General features: G+C 48.0%; 1 protein-coding gene across 1 annotated transcript; it reads right to left on the bottom strand.

The window, feature by feature from the left end:
- Window positions 1–7,314: 7,314 nt before the first annotated feature.
- On the bottom strand, window positions 7,315–16,141 carry LOC149346881 (ixochymostatin-like). The gene is made up of 4 exons (XM_089586747.1): window positions 15,956–16,141; window positions 12,524–12,754; window positions 11,036–11,257; window positions 7,315–7,827 (listed from the first exon to the last, which is right to left on the bottom strand). The coding sequence occupies exons 1-3, from the start codon at window positions 16,011–16,013 to the stop codon at window positions 11,058–11,060; spliced, it is 489 nt and encodes a 162-aa protein (XP_089442873.1). The 5' UTR covers window positions 16,014–16,141; the 3' UTR covers window positions 7,315–7,827; window positions 11,036–11,057.
- Window positions 16,142–19,705: the final 3,564 nt, after the last annotated feature.

Here is a 19,705-nt window from a genome sequence, read left to right as displayed (position 1 = left end):
TTTAAAGCTTAGATCGTAATAGGATGCAACCACGATACGCGGTAAAACAAGAAACAATCTTCTTTCATCCGCAGGATACACTGCCTTTAAAGCCGCCGCACTTCAGAACGGAAGCCGGCCGTATCATCCTAGTGTAATAACACTGGCTGTGCATGGAACAAGTTGTTTTTTCTTTTGGCATTTCGTCTTCATGTTTTACTTGGCGTTCGGATGCTGTTCATCCGTGGCCGTGCAATGGTTAGATATGCGCTATCCGCCTCCGCCACCGTTGCATCATATTAGCCCATTCTCCGTTTCTAACGACCTGGAGGAGTCTAGGTCTCCCACATGCAAAGCGGCGAAAGCCGATTAGAATACTGGGTCTGCGAAGGAAGTCGCTAATGGAAGGCATTATTAGGCAAGAAAGCTGTAGGATGCTGGAGTGCCACTTGCCGGATGTTTCCCTTCCGGATTATGAGCCCAGATACGTGACAGCTTTGTTCCTTGCTGTTTAACAAAGCTCTGCGGAGGTGATGCTATGCAGTATATTGATATTGGTGAGCAGCGCTTTCACAACATCGGCCAAGGAGACGCGGCTTCTGCCGCTCAACAGTTCGTGAGGGGCGCCGTGACGAAGGATCAATTTGTTTAAAATAAAGGAGGCAACTTCTTAGGCCGTGGGAACCGGAAGGGCGGCGGTTTCGGGATACCTTATAAGATGGTCAACCGCTACGATAGCCCGACGGTTGCCGGCTGAAGTGTACGGGAGGGGACCGTATGAATCAATACCGACGCGGTCGAACGGGCGTGGCGGGCAAGGTAGCGGCTGCAATTCTCCAGCAGAACGATGATGAGGTGGTTTCCGACATTGACAGGTAAGGCATAAGCGCACGTATCTGAAGATGAATGTGTGCATGCCACTCCAATAATATCGCAGCCTGAGGCGAGCGTACCTCTTGAACACGCCGAGATGACTACACTCCGGGTCAGCGTGAAAATAAATTTGCGCCGACTTCCGAGCGAAGGAGACGGGGAATAGCTAGCAGTCAATTGCTGCCATCTGAGCTGTAGTTGCGGCGATAAAGGAGTTTAATACGAATTGAAAAAAGGGAAACATGGCAGCGAAGAGCAGGCGATGACGAAGAAGCCATAGTGTTGGTGAGGAAGTCAAGAGGAGAAGAGATCCATAGGTCGGCACGCTGTGCCAAAGGCATGGCGCTGTTGCGAAGAATAGATGAGGAGGCATCGGAGGTGGAAAGGCTGAATATAATGGCTAGAATTGGGCTGAGGGATAGAGCACCGGCGTCTTGATGCTTGTGGCCAATACGATACACGATGCGGATATCGTATTCCTGTAGGTGAAGAGCCCACCTCGCGAGGTGACCGGATGGGTCTTCCAGAGAGGAAAGACAGCACAGCGCATGGCGATCGGTCACGAATTCAACTTGGCGGCCGTAGAGGCGGAACTTGGGCGGAACCAAGGGCGGAACTTGGTAAGGGCCTAAACTATCTCCAGTCACGCTTTTTAGCGACCGAGTAATTAGATTCAGCCTTTGTGATCGTGCGGCTGGAATAGGCAACGATGTTATCGACAAAGCCAGATTTGCGCTGGCCGAGTACGGCGCCAAGGCCTACCCCGCTGGCATCAGTACGGACCTCGGTAAATGCGGTCGGGTTGAAATGGCGCAATATCGGCGGGGCTGTGAGGATGCGCCGCAAGGAATCGAAGGCGTTGTCACACATTCGGGACCACTTAGAAAGATGGGAACTTCCGGACAGAAGTTGTGTCAAAGGTGCAGCGATTGAGGCAAAGTTGCGCACAAACTTACGGAACCTACGGAACCTAAACCTATGGTGTTAACTAGGAGCACAGACCTAGGAAGCTGCCCAGTTCTTTGGTAGAAGCAGGTCGAGGAAACACAGCCACAGCACGGAGTTTGCCCGGTCCGGACTGGCAACGCCGTTAGAAACAACGTGGCCTAAAATGTGTGTACGGAAGGGCGCCGTATAAATCAATGCCGACGCGGAGGCCAGTGTCAGAAAGGCAGGTCAAAACGTGCTTCAGGTGGTAGAGGTGAGTGTCAAATTGTGACGAAAACCCTATAATGTCGTCGAGGTAGCAGAGGCCGGCCTTCCGTTCTAGCCCACGCAGAATGGTATCCATCATCCTCGCAAAGGTGGCAGGAGCATTACAAGTGCATCACGGTAGATTCACAGAGGCCGTTAGAGGTTACAAAGGCAGTTCTGGGGCGATCGGCCTCTTCCATGGGTGCCTGCCAGTACCCGGAACATAAATCTGAAGAAGAAAATATTTGGGGACTTTCCAAACAGTCTAGAGTGCTATCGATACGTGGCAAGGGATAGACGTCTTTGCGTGTAAACTTGTTAATGTGGCGGTAGTCTACGCAGACACGGATGGAGCCGTCTTCCTTTCTGACGAGCACAACTGGCGAAGCCCAAAGACTGTTTAGGGATGGATGACGGCGCTCTTGAGCATTTGGTCGACTTGATCATGAATAACTTGGCGCTCGGTTGCCGACACACGATAGGGGCGTTGCCGTAGATGAGCGAGGGCACCTGTGTCGATGCGTTGTACATGGCAGTCGACGTGTGACCCATTTAGCTGTGATGACAGTCAAAAGACGCTCGGAATTGGTGGAGCAAGTGGAGAAATTGCCTGCGCTGCGGCCGAGGAAGATCTGCGTTGATGGAGCGGAGAAATAGTTCTGTAAAGGAAGGAGTGGATGTATATGATGTTCGGCTGAGCGCAATGGGATTGATGAGCGGTACATCGGCCGTCTCCTCACGGGTTAGAATAGACGCGATGGCTTAGACATTGCCGCCAAATCCACATTGGCGCAAAGCATTAGGGCAGGAAAACGGGTTGCAGACTCACAGTACAGAGAGGCCAGCAGAAATCGTAAATACGGCGCAAGGCAGGGGAAGACACTTACGGAGGAGAAAAGTTCGGGCTTGCGTGAAGAGGACTGTATCATCACGGAGAGGGTCACAAGAGAGGCGCACAAGGAGTGAAGAGCATGAAAGCAGGCCGATGTCTTCGACGACGAGGGCTTTGACACATGTCGTGGAAGGAGCAGCATCAGGCAGGGATTGGGGCAGAGCAGAGAACCCGAGTTCAGACAAGAGCGCAATCGATGACAGCGACATGACGAGACAGAAATCCCAGCCTAAAATAACAGCGTCAGAACAAAACGGCAGGACGACGAACTCGATCGTATAGAGGACGTCCCGTATTAGAACACCTGCGCTGCAAACTGCTGACGGCTTGAATTGCTGAGCGCTGGTCGTGCGCTGCGAGAGACCGGCAATGGGCGTATTAACTTTCTTCAGGCGGCGACAAATTTTTGCGCCTATTACTGAAATTGTGGCTGCAGTGTCGACAAGGGCCATGACAGAAATTCCCTCGACCGAAACGTCGATAAGGTTCGCAGGTGACAGCTGACGTCTTTGGTAGTTCGACGAGGACGCAGTTCTTGCCTTGGGAACTGCGGCATCTAGTTTTCCTCTTGAGAATCATTGAAGCGGCGTCGTGGTGAAAGGGAACGGTGGTCGGTAAGCGCTGAACGGTAGGGGGAGAAAGGAGTCGACGGACGGGGCTCAGCAGACGCGGAGTACTGACGCTCTGGAGACCAGTACTCTGCAGGAGGTGCCGAAACTGGGAGACGGTGAAGACAACGGCGGGCTACGTGAGCAGGCAATCCGTAAGTGTAGCAAATAGGCCGGTTATCCGTTGTGCGCCAGAGATCTCGGTCTCGTGGAGAGGGTCGGAGATAAGGTGCGGTGCTGTTACGGGCACTGACAATGTAGGCCACGTAGGCGGCCGAGTTCCTGCGACGACTTCGGGGTAAGTTTGTGGACGGGCGACAGGTCATGGGACCATGTTGGCATAATTCAATGGAGTGGTGACAGGTCTGGGGGCGGCGTGCGCGTATGTCAGTGGAGCAGCGACAGGTGATGGTGTATGCACTGACGGAAGCGCCTCAGCAACCTGTTTTCGAATAGCGTTTTAGGGAGCCGGAGCCAAATATGCAGACGACCCTTGAGGGCTAGCCGAAAGCGCAAGCTTAAGCGCCACCCCCTCATGTACATAGTGTTTGATTTGCCGAAGCAGGGTGGAGTTATCAGCTGCAGGTGTCAGTCTGGTAAGTGACGCTGCCTGAGCTGAGTGGGGACGAGTCATGACCCTCTGCTTGCGCTGCTCCCCGAAGCTCTGGGAGACGGTAACGACTTCCGAAACGGTGCGCAAGTCCCGCGCTAGCAGCATTTGAAAGGCAAAAGAGCAACTACTGGGGCTAGTTGGGAATATATTCTTGAAGGTATTTGTGAGCGCTATCAAAATACAGCAAAGGAACGAACGCGCAGGACGAAGCGTTTTCTAACAATTTTTTAACCTCTGGAGAAACATGACTATATACACATACTGACGTCATATCATACACAGAAGAGGGAGGAGCGCACGGCGCTGACAAGAATGAAGGGAAAGGAAAAAAGGAAAAGAAAGAAAAAGGGGGAAAACAGCAAAAAGAAACAGGAAAACGATCAACACGTGCGCTTACAACAGCCGAAGATTACTTTTCTTGAGGTAGGTTAATTCAGTTCCCCCTAACATCACCGAAGGTGAGCGGACGCATTGCTTATCCGGAGCATCTTTTCAGCGCCGTGCGAGTTTTCCTCTTCTCTGTATGGTATGACGTCAATATGTGTATATAGTTATCTTTCTTCAGAGATAAAACAGTTGTTAGAAAGCGCTTCGTCCTGTGCATTCATCCGTCTTCCGTATTTTGATAGAGCGCACCAATACCTTAAAAAATTTGAAAGGCGTCATCATCAATGCCTTTCAAGATGTGTTTTATCTTGTTAGCTCTCGACATCCTGACCTTCATTCGATTGCATAGGACGATGACATCTTCTATGTAGCTAGTAAAGCTTTCACAGACGTGCTGCAACCGCTCACGCAAGCACCTTTCGGCGCTAAGTTGTCTGGCAGCCGCGCGACCAAAGACTTTGGAGAATTTCGTCTTGAAGGTCGACAAAGTTCAAATGTTCCCTTAATGGTTGCGATACCATAAGTTGGCGACGCCGGTAAGATAAAAAAATGACATTGTTCAGCTTAGTCTCTTCATCCCATTTGTTATACAGGCTCACCCGTACGTAAGATGCGAGCCAATTTTCCACGTCATGTTTATCTTTTCCGCTGGAGATTGCCGGGTCCCGCTGGCGAATGGAGCCGGCACAGATGACAGTCGGCGGGCCTGCTTGCACTGCTTGATTTTGGATGTCCACAGGCATCGCAGGTGTCGGAAGAATGCGGCTACGGAGCTCCAGAGCCGATATCGTTGCCCGACGACTCCACCAAATGTAAGACTGGGGTTTATTGAAGGCACTGGGACCTCAGGAGCAGGGCGGCAACAGTTCGTGGTGAGCGAAGGCGAGCATACAGCGTGCGCAGCTATGGCAATGACACCGCCAAACGGAATGGTCGTCTTCGTCTTTAGAGTATAAAGGAGAAGCCCACCTGCTTATTAGCCTAGCATGCTACTAATATGCATGCTAGGGTGATATATGGTTGCTATATCGATTGCAAAAAAAGCACCTTCGGTTCATTACACTCGGCGAAGACTGCAGCTTTGTATCCGGATTGTTGGTGCAATACAGAACTGAGGTGAATTGATCGCGCAATAATAAATGATTGTGTTTATCATGAGGATTGAAGAGGTCTTAACTGAGCATAAGCAAAGGATTCCCGGCAGTGTTAGTCTTATGGGAGACACGACAACCTATATACAGAAGGATTATTGAAAGTATAAAGGGACTGAACAGTGCACAGCTATCTTTACAAGGCACTTCTTTGTGAAGTGCAACCTTTCTGTTACTTGATAACGCCATGCGGAAAAAATAATTGAACAAAGTAGTAATCTGAGTCGTTTTTGCATGCAAGTGCAATTGAAGCGCAGACTTCACTTAAAACTTAAAAAGTAAAAAGCACTACAGCGTTCAAAAATTTACGGGACGCGTATTCTCGGAAAAAAAGTTTATTGTTATTCTGCGTCGTCCCCAAGTCGCGCGGGATAGTTGCCAGTATACAGAGCACAGACATCGTGTCATAGCTCGAGATATATCATTTGACTTTTTGTCGAGATAGTATAGCCAGAAAATGGAGAACAGTCATGTTGGTGTCGTGACGCTGTCAATAAGTGTTTTGTCAGCATTGCTCGCCAGCGTTTGCGCAAGCAGAAACCTTGCTCGACGCGCTATCGGAAGTTGAGAGAAGTACGCGTCCAAGGAGATGTAGTCGCGTCAGTGCATTTTTGAAAGCAGGGCGGACAAAGTACTGCGAGATTTGGAAAGTGACATTAATTGCGGTGGGTTAGCGCTGTTGAGTTAGTTGGTTTGAACTTTTTTTGAGTATTAGTTACTCTACCCTCACGATTACCCTTTGCAGAGTGGCCTAAACAACTCTGGCTACATCATGCCAAAATACTTGCTGTTTCGAAAAGCACGCAGGCGAAACTGCCCCTTCAGTGCATGTAGCTATTGCAATGGCCAAGTTTTGTCGAGGCACATCATCGAGGGTTATGATGTTTTCTAAATCATTAAAACCGATATGGCTCTTACCAATGAACGGCTACAGACCTCTAGTTGCAACCAGGTGACTAACTGTGGTAGTTAAAAAGTTAATTATCAAAAATTCGTTAAGCAGCTAAATAGTTCTCTATCCACCTATTTGTTGATATCCGTCAACGCAAGTATTGCTCTGCCGAAGAAGTTGCCTGCATATATCAAAAAGCCCATTTCTAGTATTCTGCTTCACTTTCGGTGAGACATGTAGCTCAGAAGGCAGCGAATATCATCGGCAACGGCGAAAACGGGCAAAACAAACGGGCAAACGGGTTTACCAGCGGGCAAAAAAATGTCGATAGACCAGCTTGTGGAGAGAATTAACCTCTGTTTCAACTACAGTCAGAAGAGTGGATGTTATGTGTTCATAGGAAGCTGTCGGTTGCATTTACAAACTCAGGTGCCGATGTTTTGCCTAAGCTTTGCCACTGCCTTTGCTGAGCAAGATCGCTTCGAAACTTCAAACCCACCTTAGATTACATGCTCGCAGTGATTGATCTGAGTTTAGGTGCAACACGGGAAGTCTAAATATTCTCCCCACCGAATTCGTTTGTGAAATACCCCTCTTTTGCAACAGACTGAATAGTGTTATCGCTCCATAAGTGGCCCGTATAACCGGTTTCTCGCCATTGCTAAAGTTAAACGATTTGAACAGGCGCGGCAAGGGAAGAGTTCAGATCCTCGGCCCTAGTGGGCTCGGTGATGTAAACCTCGTTTTTATTGTACCACAAAGTAAAAAGTATAAGGATGTCAAATCAGGAGACTTTGGTGGCCATGAGATTAGCCCTTTGCATCCTATCCACTACATTACATATCTTACATTCAGATACTTCACCGCACTTGAAGGACCCGGTGAAGTTCCATCTTGCCGCTACCACGGCTACTTGAGCACCTTGATAGGCAGGTCATCAATGAAGTCATCCATTTCTCCTTCCTGTATTGATTCGTAGCACTTTCGTCCAGTGAGGTAGCATTAAAAAAAATTAGAGCTCTGCAATTCAGCTCTGCAATAAACAGCCAGTGAGACCCCCTTGTTCTCAGTTCACAAATTAAAGTGTGAAGAAACATGGGTCAGAATGTAGTATTTTATTGACTGACCCTTTGCCTTCAGCGTCTCAAGATAGCGTGCAGGTGAAATTTTTCTCCGGCTTCTCCGAATGCGCCGTTGATGAAGCTCTTTGCTTGAAGTCAGAGTCAGGTCTTCGTGCTCTGAAATGAAAAATAGGAAAATAGTGCTTGTGAAAAACGCTTTTGGTTGCGTTTTCCTTCTCATTTCTTCCATCTTACTCCAACGGGCCAACCGCTCTCGGTTGGCTGATTACATGTCCAGCCTAAGCCCATTATTTTTTCTTTATTTCGTCCAGTTTGATCAGCAAACCCATCGTCCTATGAGCGCGTAATAAAGTTCGGAGGTGGAACATCAGAGAAAACAACATTTCAAAGGAGCAAGCTGCCGGGCTAGTTAGTGATGCATTTTCTGAAGAATTTAGCGCAGAAAAACAGACAAGGGACAGAAAGAAAGGATACATAAGACATTTACGAGCGCTACTACCAACTGTTTATTCATGCAGTATTACAAGGCGTATAAAGAGGAAAAACGGTGAACATGCGCGCAGAGAGGGCAGGAAAGGCACAGATGTCTAGCAACAAGTTATTAACAAAAAAACGAGTATAAAATGCACATTCAGGAGAATATACGTGAACAGATGTGTCGCTCACACAACGCTCGGATAACGTTTTGATATAATAAGCATTAATAAGAAGCCTAGCCTTATCATTCGCCGCTCTTGCCAAGAATCATGGTCTTTTCAAATCTTGCCCTACACGTGCTGTCACAAGTAGCAAGGTGCCGCACGAGAATCGCATTACTGTCCTTATTTTTCACGGTATTAGCATGCTCCCGTGGCCGGTCATTAATGCAGCGGCCAGTTTGGCCAACGTACGAAGCCCCACAAGAGAGGGGGAGGCGGTAAGCCACACCCGTGGCACATTTAACATAGGCGATCCCATGCTTCCTGTTGCAAACCCCGCCGGCACAACCAGTGATGCGAGGGCGAAGCTTAGAAATGTAACCTTTTTTCAAATTGTAGGAGAGTTGGTGGAGATGAGGGACCACCACCGGCTTTGAGGAAGGGGGTTGAGTTCTTTTCCGGGCGCCTTTTTATTTATGCATGAGGGTTTCAGCGACAGCTGAAATGACCGGGCCAGGGAAGCCTGCTGTTAAGAGTCACGAATCATGATCATTTAAGCTCTTGAATTTTATGAGGGCAAGATTTTTTAAGAGCAGAATCCAAGCAAAGCGAGGCTACAGGCCTTTTTACCACCTTTAAATGTGCCGAGTCATAGCTGAGCCACTCTTTATTGGCTCTGGGGGAGTACATCCGGCAAAGATGGTCCCGGCAGAACATAACCTTAAGGTCTAAAGATTTCCTGTGGCAATAAATAAAGATGCCATGAAATGCCTGTTCATGCTTAAAAACGCGTCTCGGTTCTTTCGCACCACTAACATGTAAGGCGAACTATACCCTTGACTTTTCTTATTTGTTGAAATATACCATCTGTGAGTGGTGGCTTTAAAATTAGACACCAGACAGCTAGAACTTCTATCAACAAAAATGATCCACGCAGGGTTTACGGTGAAATCAAGACCCTGCCTCGCAGTAATATGCGCATACACGGTGATTATGGGTGATGCCAGTCTGATCATTTAGCTTGCGTAGAAATTGTACAGTTGATGTCATAAAATGGAAGACGAGTGGTGGACCACATAATTATGCATGCATTAGTGGAAATTAGTTTCTTACCGCGCACGCAATGGTAGCCCTCTGCGCGCCGCACTATATTACCCTCTAGCGCTTCCTGTTAATTCTTATATGCTACAACTTCATAGTGTCGAAGCCAGGCAAGTTTCTCGACCTGGTTACGACTTCCACATTCAATACTGGTGTCCAATATTAAGCCAGCCGTTGCCTCCGAAGACAGTCTCTGGAATTCGGGCTCCTTCTCACCACCACAAGGACTACGTAGCATTGGGCATTGAGCCCAGCTGTAATGGGCTTGATGCCCAATGTTACTACCAGGGTTCCGGCGCCGATATTCTTCCACCCATCATCAACACCACCATCTTTTCCACGGCGATGTGTTCGGAAACGCAAGTACCAATAATCAGGGACACGCCAGTGTCCCCAAAAAAGAAAATTTGTTTAAAAATATCCGCTAGTAAAAGGTTCACAGGCTTTAGTTCTTTATTTGTATTCCACGAACCCATCAATCCTGCGTGACTGCTTCTGCGCTGTTTTCTTCAATTTGGCACCATTTTCTGCGATTGGGCCCCACAAACTCCCGCCTATGGCAAGGCGCAGAATATGTTTGTTTACCAGGAAAAAGTCAAAGTCTTTAAATAAGTGGAAAGTAAATATTATTATTGAGTTGTATTATATTGGACAAAACTATCGGAGGTGCGGTAGCAATGAACGAAGTGTTAGTGCTATATACGCTCTGTGGCGGTAACTTTCAGAACCTGCGCTCTTATCTTAGGAGCGTGGTCGAAGTCTCATTGTTAACCGCCCATTTGAGGAGCTTTGAAAAAGATAGGGGTCAGTGTGAATACGTTTTCCGCTGGAGATGAAAGGGCAAAAGTTCTTTTTCGCGCGTGTTTAATTACTCCGCAAAATATTTTTATGCATTAATTAGCACTCGAAGCAATAAACCTAACAAGTAAACATACATCTGAGTAAAGAAAAGGTTCCTATTCTCCTCTACGCTGTAGATATAGCATAATCTGCATATTTGACTTTCTTGAGCCAACAGAAAACAAACACTCTTAAAGAAGCAGAAATATTTCAGCTAAATTTTGCGACCGATGTTAATGAGTCCAATTCGCTGTAAAAGAAATTTAAACGATTTAAACTGCGCGAGACGAAAACCTTTCTGCGGCAATTTGGCTGCTTCTGTTGCTGATTAAAGAAGTGACGCGAGCGCCACCAATGATAAGGTGATGCAGTTACTATTCAATCACTAATTACTATCTAATTACTAAGTACTAACAACCGCTAATTACGAATTCATTACTAATCACTTATCACAAATTCTAATGACATATCATGACTAGCTACTAATTACAACTTAGTTACCAATTACACTTAGTGTTTAAATGCTAATTACTAATTAATGGCTACGGCATAGTATGCCGCAATGAATGCAGTGACTTCTGGTTACGGCGTACTACGCCACTGGTGACGACATCGGGATGACTGACGGGCATAGTGTGACGGACGGACGGAATGATGAGCCATGGAAGGTTTCCGCCTTAAAATTGTAGATGCACTTTGTACTCTGTATCTCAGAAGGACATTGTCTGGAGCCTATGGTTGGTCGCTATGGTGCTGGTGGAGCCAATCTCTCAAGCGGTGCTCACCCGAAAAGGCGTAGTAAAGCCCTTACGCCGCCGGGCACTGGTCTACGGGGACGCAGTAGCCCGTGGAGGTACGGTAGAAACCGGTAGAGCAGTAGCAACCCTGCACGCAGTCGAAGGTGCATTGGGGGCCGAGGGTCCGCTTCTGGCAGGTGGTCTCAGCACATGTGCTGCTCACACATTCCTTCCACTCCTCGTTGGTACCGCAAGGCTGACGATGTCCCCCTGTGGAGGAGGCAAGGTAGATTGGAGCTGGTTTGAGGCCACTCACAGAAAAATTGGAGAGCCCTGCAGTCTACTGCATTGAGCTTTGAACGTTAGCAACTTTTTCTTTGCGAGTCGTCGTTGTCACCTCACACTTATCACGTGACCCTTGCATAACGTCGGCAACTTTTTGCAAGTCATTGTTGTTACTTGATACTAATCACGTTACCCTTGAATGACGTCATCAAATTTGTTTTGCAGGTCATCGTTGTCTAACTTCAGTACGCATCCCGAACACACTTTACCGTCGTACAAGCCAGAACGCGTTCACTTGGTGAACCTCTAACATGCTTAAACAGAGGCCTCCTCTTGGCCTACACGTTGCGTAACCACCCGGAACACAGAGGGCCTGGTTGGAACAGAAATGGCGGCGAATTTCTTTGGAAGCCGTGATACTCTAATGTGCTATTGGAGAGGGTGCCGCTCAAACACGAATCATTCTACTGCGCTGACGATTGTAATGATCAGGCAGCCGATTTGGTGGAGGCTGCTCTAGCTTTCACTTCGGGGTTAACACATTGTGAATAATAATAATCAACATCATAATCATCACCAGCGCCAGCAGCATTAGCAAGTCAAGAGCCACCGAAGCAAAAAAAAAAGTCTGTTGCAGTGATCTCAAGTTAAACCTGAGTCAGCCGCAGAATTTTCTTTATTTACAAATTTCCGGCCCCGCCTCAACCCTACCCCTCTCGCGTAAGTCAGCCTTCTTTTGGAATCCATTCAACTATTCAAAATATCATTGATCAGTTGTCTCCTCCAATGTCCATATCTACCGATGCCTACATATTTCTATTCATTTCAGCTGGGATATCATTACTTATAGCGTTCTGCAACCCTCGTTGCTACTTCCTGCCTAATCACAATCACCGATGCTAAATTTAACGCAACTTGATCCACTGTAGTTACCTAATATGCTTTTGGTGCTGGCATGCCATACTTAGAAGAACTTGTTGTTGGGCTAGTTGGTAGTTATTCATCATTAAAATCAAAGGCGCCAAACCATACCTCCTGTGTGTGTGTGTATGGTTTGGCGCCTTTGATTTTAATGCCATACTTATATTAGTTAGTAATTGCCTTTATTCATGGCAACTTTCATACAGTACTGTAATCATCTGGCCTATTAAGTCTTCATAGAACTTGAGTGGCAGCGCCCGTCTGACAGCCAGTCGGCATATTGTAGTTCTACTTCGTTAGTACTGTGAGGTTGAGACATAGCTACACCACCTTGTTCAGGTGGGCACTGGTCCAGCGTGACGCAGTTCCCTTCTGTGTTCCGGTAGAACCCTTCCGAGCAGTAGCAGCCGTAGTTGCAGTCGGAAGTGCAGGCGGGGCCTATGACGCGCTTCCTGCACGTGGTCTCGGCGCAGCTGCCGCTGACGCACTCTTTCCACACTTCGTTGGTTCCACAAGGCTGGGGCTCGGGCGGGAACTTGAACGGCGGCCGGTCGGCGTCATCTGCACATAGGGGACTAAATCATGTGCTTCTTCTGCAAGTTTGTATAGACTGATACGAATTTAAAGTGCGGAGTAAGTCGTACTAACGTGTAGACACGTGCAGCAGCCAACCTTCTCACTGAAATTATAGAGATTCAATTTTATGATTTGATTTATCTAATGCCTTATGCGAGCCCCACCGCGGTGGCTGAGCGGTTACGGCGCTCGGCTGCTGATCCGAAAGACGCGGGTTCGATCCCGGCCATGGCGGCTGAATTTCGATGAAGGCGAAATTTTAGAGGTCCGTGTGCTGTGTGATGTCAGTGCACGTTAAAGAACTCCAGGTGGTCGAAATTTCCGGAGCCTCTCACTACGGCGTGCCTCATAGCCTGAGTCGCTTTGGAACGTTAAACCCCAATAAACCAAACCTAATGCCTTATGTGAAGGACATTTACGTCGAATAAAGTAAATCAGACCACTCATGTCTGAAGGGCCAAAAGAAGCTTGAATCATGGATGACATGGTCGGAACACGATTCACCAGGTTAGAGATTCTGCAAGGCACACTATAGACTGCACGCAGGGAACTGTCTATAAGTTTACGGCATGCAGTTGTTCATAAAAAGGTATGCAAATAAGAGGCAGAACAACCTAACCCTGCAAATGCAAGAACAAAGAAAAAAATGAAGCCGAAATTTCTGGTCGACCGTGGAAGCCTAGGTGTAAAAAAATGCGCCGTACCTTAGAAAAAAGCACAAGAAACGTGAAATATACTGCATTGTGTAAATACCGAGATGCTGAGAGAAGGAAGGCTCCAAGAAGGAATGGCCATGAAAGAATTGCAGTTCGTATTGCACCGAAGAAAGTTGGAAGAAGATAGTTGACACTATATCACAGATATATCTGCAGACGTGTGTTTCAGTGGGCAAGCGAATTATTTGCGTTTACTTATACAAAATGCGCGCAACCTTCCGGAAAAGAGTCCCTATTTCGGGCTTCCACACGGTGGCTGCTGCAGTACACATGAAGTCGAAGATAGCTACTCTTGGGTATCTGGACGTATCTACCCTTGAGTATCTTGGGTACCCTTCTTGGGTATCTGGACGTAAAAGTTTCTTTAGGTTACCGCTGTTTGCTGGTGAAACCAGCCGGTGATCGCCATAAAAATATTTCTTTCACCTTGCGTACCTGCTGAAAATTTCATTTTCAGCGATGTAGCCTGTTTGCATTAAAAGCCCACTTGTTCTTAAGTCAGTTGGTCAGTTGTTCTTCAGCCAGAAGCACCCATTTGCAGTGTTGCCAATTAAGCGGTTTTTCGGCTAAATTTAGCGAGTTTTTACACTATTTAGGGGTCGAAAATTTTCTATTGCGGGAGGCGGAATTTTTAGCGGTTTTTAAGCCTTGATGGTTGTTTTTTTGCGGTTTTTGCAATTCTGTGCCTTTTATTTCTGAATATTAGATGTTTCTTCAAATTCTACTCCCTTCTGCGAGAAAACGTCACCATGTCACTGTGAGCGCATGACTTCACTGAGATGGCTACAGGGGCGAATATCAAAACACGCATTGTATCGATTTCTGCGGCACTTTTGAAAGTAATCCTCTAATCTGCCAGGAGAAATGGGACCCGTGAAGTATGTACAGCTGAATATTGTCATATGTACATAGATGAACAGGTTATCAACAGAGATGACGAATGCCATGTTGACTATTCGAGCGGGACTCCGGAGGCAGGGTAAATGCTGCTCAATCTACCAACTGCCACCAAATGTAGTTCAGAAGATCGGCACTAAAAAGATCGGCGTACGCTGGCAGCAGCGCTGGAAGCCCACCTGGACCTGGTACCAGCGGTACGAATGGACAGCCGCTTACAGATGAAGCAGAGATCTTTCTGTGAATGTGCCTGCAGTCAGTCAGGAATCAGGAGTGTCTAGTCAGTACTTTACATTTTTTAAACTTTTCTTAAAAAGTACTTTTTTGAACTTTAACGGAAAGTACGCAGTCTTTAGCCGATAAAGAAATAGTATAGTCGACGGTCTTTAGTCGGAAAAGGAAAAGTGCTTTCTTTCTATATTATTAGTTATATTTGTTTACAGACGGAATAATGTGCACAAAAATGAACTTTACAGCACAAAATATACATTTGGCGGTTTTTAGCTGGTTTTGGGAGTTCCTGTCGCGGGTTTTTTATTTTTAAGTTGGCAACACTGCCCATTTGGGCGGTGCAGCTGCTGTTTCATGCTGAGTGCGGAAGCTAACTAATGCATTCTTCATTAGAACGCATCTGCTTCAAAAGAAATTGTTTGGACCTGATGAACGTTGGAGCATTCGCCACATCACAGAGATCAAATTTGAAATATCGCATTAAATTTTCAACTGCACAGTTCTAAATCTTCTAAGCTGTATAAGTAACCTCCAGGGGCTAGTTCCTCTTAGGAAAGAACGGTGCGTACTAGATAGCGATAAAGGGCCGATCCTAAGTCGCAGGCACGATCTTAGAAAGGTGTTTTATGAACAAGAAAGGTTTTAATGTCTATGAATGCATCGCAAGAGTTTTAAAACTTAAGGCAGAAAAGTAGTCATGCTTAGTAACTGCATTCGCGCGAATCTTAACTGTTTTTTGTTTGTGTTGTGCAAAATTAATGGCCCTATCTCCAGACATATAGAGCGCAAAGTTCATCTACACTCTGCTGGTTCTTTTCCAGTGTCACAACGATGCCGAACAAACAGCTGCACAGCTCTCTTAAGCGGAACGGTAAAAGCAAGAAAATGCCAAGCACTTTGCGCGCATGCGAGAATTTTCGAGTGTTGCGGAACCTTCTTTCGTCACAGGCCGTTGGTTTAGACTTGGGTAATAATAGTAAAGAGTTAGCCGGGTGCACTTTTTACACTAGAAAACAAAAGATTTCAAAAACCCACGCTTATTCCAGCGGTCACAGGCTGTCATAAAAGAAGCACTTCAAGTTTGTTTTTTTCTGCAGCCTAAAAAAACTCGTAGATGTCTACTGTATCCTTCAGTTTTGCTGAGCCCCTAACTTCGCCTATTTCACCATGGGGTAAGCACTGTCGATCGTTCACGTCGGTTATAACTCTCTGGCAACCTTATTGCTGAAGATATCGTGTGTCAAAATGCTACTCTCGCGCTATTTCCTGCCTGGCACAAATGATACAAACACAGGCAAACAGCAGGGCAAAACCGCGAACTGCCGTTGTCAATTTGTCTCACCCGTATCGGCAGCGCAGACAGCAACCGCAACAGCCAGCAGAACAAAGAAGGTCTTCATCTTCGGAGCTTTCGTTCTAACGCCAGAGGTCAAGTAGCTGTAAGGAGTCTGCGGTATGCTTTTTAAAGCTTAGATCTTAATAGGATGCAGCCACGATACGCGCTAAAACAAGAAACAATATCCGTTCATCCGCAGGATACACCGCCTTTAAAGCAGACGCAGTTTTGAACGGAAGTCGGCCGTATCCTCTTATTATAATAACTCTGGCGGTGCACGGCACAACTTGTTCTTTCTTTCGGCCTTTCGTCTTCGTTTTTTACTCAGTGTTCGGATGTTGTTCATCCCCGGCCGTAGAATGGTGAGATATGCGCTATCCGCCTGCACCTGCGTTGCATCATATCTGCCAATTCTCCGCTTCTAACGAGCCGAAAGAGTCTTAGTCCTTCAGAAGCAAGGCGGCGAAAGCCGATTAGAATACTGGGTCTGCGAAGGAAGTCACTAATGGAAGGCATTATTAGGCAAGAAAGATGCAGGACGCTGTAGGACCATTTGCCGGATGTTTCTCTTTCAGATTATGTGCCCAAACACGTGGCATCGTTGTTTCTCACTGTTTAACAAAGCTCTAAAGCTCTAAAAGGCCCTTTGTTGGCGGCTGATATGCGGAGGAGGTGCGATGAAGCATATTGCACTTGGTGGGCAGTGCTTTCACAACATCGGAGAAGAAGACGCGGCAACTGCCGCTCAGCAATTCCCGAGGGGAGCCGTGACGAAGGATGAATCGGTTTAAAATAAAAGAGGCAACTTCTGAGGTTGCGGCCGCCGGAAGGACAGTGGTTTCTGCATACCTTGTCAAATGGTCAACCGCGACGAAAGCCCGACTGTTGCTGGCTGAAGTGTACAGAAGGAGGCCGCATGAACCAATGCCTACGTAGTCAAATGGGCTTGGCGGGCAAGGTAGTGGCTGAAATGCTCCAGCAGAATGGTGAGGAGATGGCTTGCGACGTTGGAAGGTAAGGCATGAGCGAAGTCATCTGATGATGAAGCTGTACATGCCACGCCAATAATATCGTAGCCGGATGCAAGCATAGATCCTTAACACTCCGACATGACCACACTCCGGCTCAGCGTGAAAATGGGCGTAGATTTCTGATCGAAGGTGACGGGGAATAATTAGCAGCCACTTGCAGCCATCTGAGCTGTAGTTGCGGCGGTAAAGGAGGTTATCATGAATTGATAAATGGGAACCATGGCTGCGAAGAGGACGCGACGGCGAAGCATCCGTAGTGTTGGTGAGGAAATTAAGAAGAGATCCATGGGTCGGCTCGCTGCACCAAATGCATGGGGCTAATGTGATGCGTCGGAGAGGCGTCGGAGGTGGAAAGGCTGGAAATGATGGCTGGAAGTAGGCAGCGGGATAGAGCATCGGCGTTTTCGTGCTTGCGGCCGGTACAATACACGACGCGGATATCGCATTCCTGTAGGCGAAGGGCCCACCTCGCGAGGCGGCCGGGCATGGTAATCGGTCACGAATTCAAAGGGGTGGCCGTAGAGGTAAGGGCGGAACTTGGTAAAGGCCCAAACTATCGCCAGGCACACTTTTTCAGTGGCCGAGTAATTAGATTCGGCATGTGTGATCGTGCGGCTGGCATAGACAACGGCGTAATCTACGAAGCACGATTTGCGTTCGGCGAGTACGGCGCAGAGGCCTACCCCGCTGGCGTCAGTATAGACCTCGGTAGGTGCGGTCGGGGCTTAGGAAGCTGCACAGTTCTTTGATGAACTAGGTAGAGGAAACGCAGCTATGGCACGAAGTTTTGCCGGGTCCGGACGGACGCCGTCCTTGGAAACAACGTCGCCTAAAATACGTTTACGGAAGGGGGCCGTATATATTAAGGCAGACGCGGAGCCGGCGTCAGAGAGGCAGATCAAAACGTGCTTCAGGCGCCAGAGGTGAGTGTCAAAATCAGGCGAAAACACGACAATGTCGTCAAGGTTACAGACACAGGTCTTCCACTGCCCACTGCCCACACAGAATGCCCACACAGAGTGGAAGGTCACTGCCCACACAGAATGATATCCATCATCTTCTCAAAGGTGGCAGGTGCATTACAAAGGCCGAAAGGCATCACAATAAATTCATAGAGGCCGTTAGGGGTCACCAAGGCTGTTTTAGGGCGATCGGCCCCTTCCATGGGTGCCTTCCAGTACCAGGAACGTAAATCTAAAGAAGAGAATATTTGGGTACCTTGCGACCAGTCTAGCGCGCCATCGATACGTGGCAGGGGATAGACGTCCTTGCACGTAATCTCTTTAAGGCGGCGGTAGTCTGCACAGAAACGGATGGAGCCGTCTTTCTTTTTGACGAGCACAACTAATGAAGCCCAGGCACTGCTTGAGGGCTCGATGACGCCGCTCTTGAGCATTTAGTCGACTTGATCTGCAATAACTTGGCACTCGGTTGCCGACACACGATAGGGGCGCTGCCGTAGTGGAGCGTGGGCACCTGTGTCGATGCGATGTGTGTGGCAGTCGATGTTTGGCCCGCTGAGCTGCTATGACATTCGAAAGAGGCACGTAACTGGTGGAGCAAGTGGAGAAATTGCCTGCGCTGCGGCGGAGGAAGATCTGCGTTGATGGAGCGGAGAAATAGTTCTGTAGGGGCAGGAGTGGGCGTAGATGATCTTCGACTGAGCGCAGTGAGATTTATGAGCGATACATCAGCCGTCTCCTCACGAGTTAAAATAGACGCGATGGCTTAGACAATGCCGACATATTCACATCGGCGCAAAGCGCTAGGGTAGCACGGGTTACATACCCACAGTACGGAGATGTCAGCAGAAATAATCAATACGTCGTAAGGCAGGGGAAGACACTTGCGCTGGAGAAAAGTATGGGTTGGCTTGAAGAGGACAGTGTCATCACGGAGAGGGTCACAAGAGAGGCGCACAAGGACGGAAGAGCATGGAGGCAGGTCGATGTCTTTGGCGAGGAGGGCTTTGACACATGGCGTTGAAGGAGCAGCGTCCGGCAGGGATTGGGGCAGAGTAGAGAACCAGACTTCAGCGTGAGCGCAATCGATGACAGCGGCATGACGAGACAGTAAATCCCAGCCTAAAATATCAGCGTGACAACAAAATGGCAGGACGACGAATTCGATCGCATAGAAGACGTCCTGAATTAGAATTCGAGCTGTGCAAGCTGCTTACGGCTTGATGTGCTGAGCGCTGGCCGTGCGCAGCGAAAGACCGGCAATGGCCGTCTTAACTTTCTTCAAGTGGCGACAAAGCTTTGCGTATATTACTGAAATTGCAGCGCCAGTGTTGACAAGGCCCATGACAGAAATTCCCGTCGAACAAAACGCCAATCAGGGTATCAAGCGACAGCTGAGGTCTTTGGTAGGTTGATGAGGACGTAGTTCTTGACTAAGATACTTTAGGGCAGCGACTAAGAATCTTTAGGGCAGCGACGCATCGGAGAAATGGAGTGGCGTCGCTGCGAAAGGAAACGGCGGTCGTTAAGCGCTGAACGGTGCAGAAAAGACGAGTCGACGGACGGGGCTCCGCAGACGAGGAGTACTGACGCGCTGGAGGCCAGTACCCGACAGGCGGTGCCGAAACTGGGACACGGCTACGACAATGACAGGATACGTGACCAAGCAATCGGTAAGTGTAGCAAAAAGGCCAGTTTTCTTATGTGCGCCAGGGATCTCGGTCTCCTGGAGAGGGTCGGAGACAAAGTGCGGCGTTGGTACG

This window comes from Amblyomma mixtum, chromosome 4, assembly GCF_055824585.1.
Source record: "Amblyomma mixtum isolate Tamu chromosome 4, ASM5582458v1, whole genome shotgun sequence".
Lineage (NCBI taxonomy): Eukaryota > Metazoa > Arthropoda > Arachnida > Ixodida > Ixodidae > Amblyomma > Amblyomma mixtum.
Note: the sequence above shows the minus strand (reverse complement) of the source record. Positions and strands in the feature narration are given on the sequence as shown.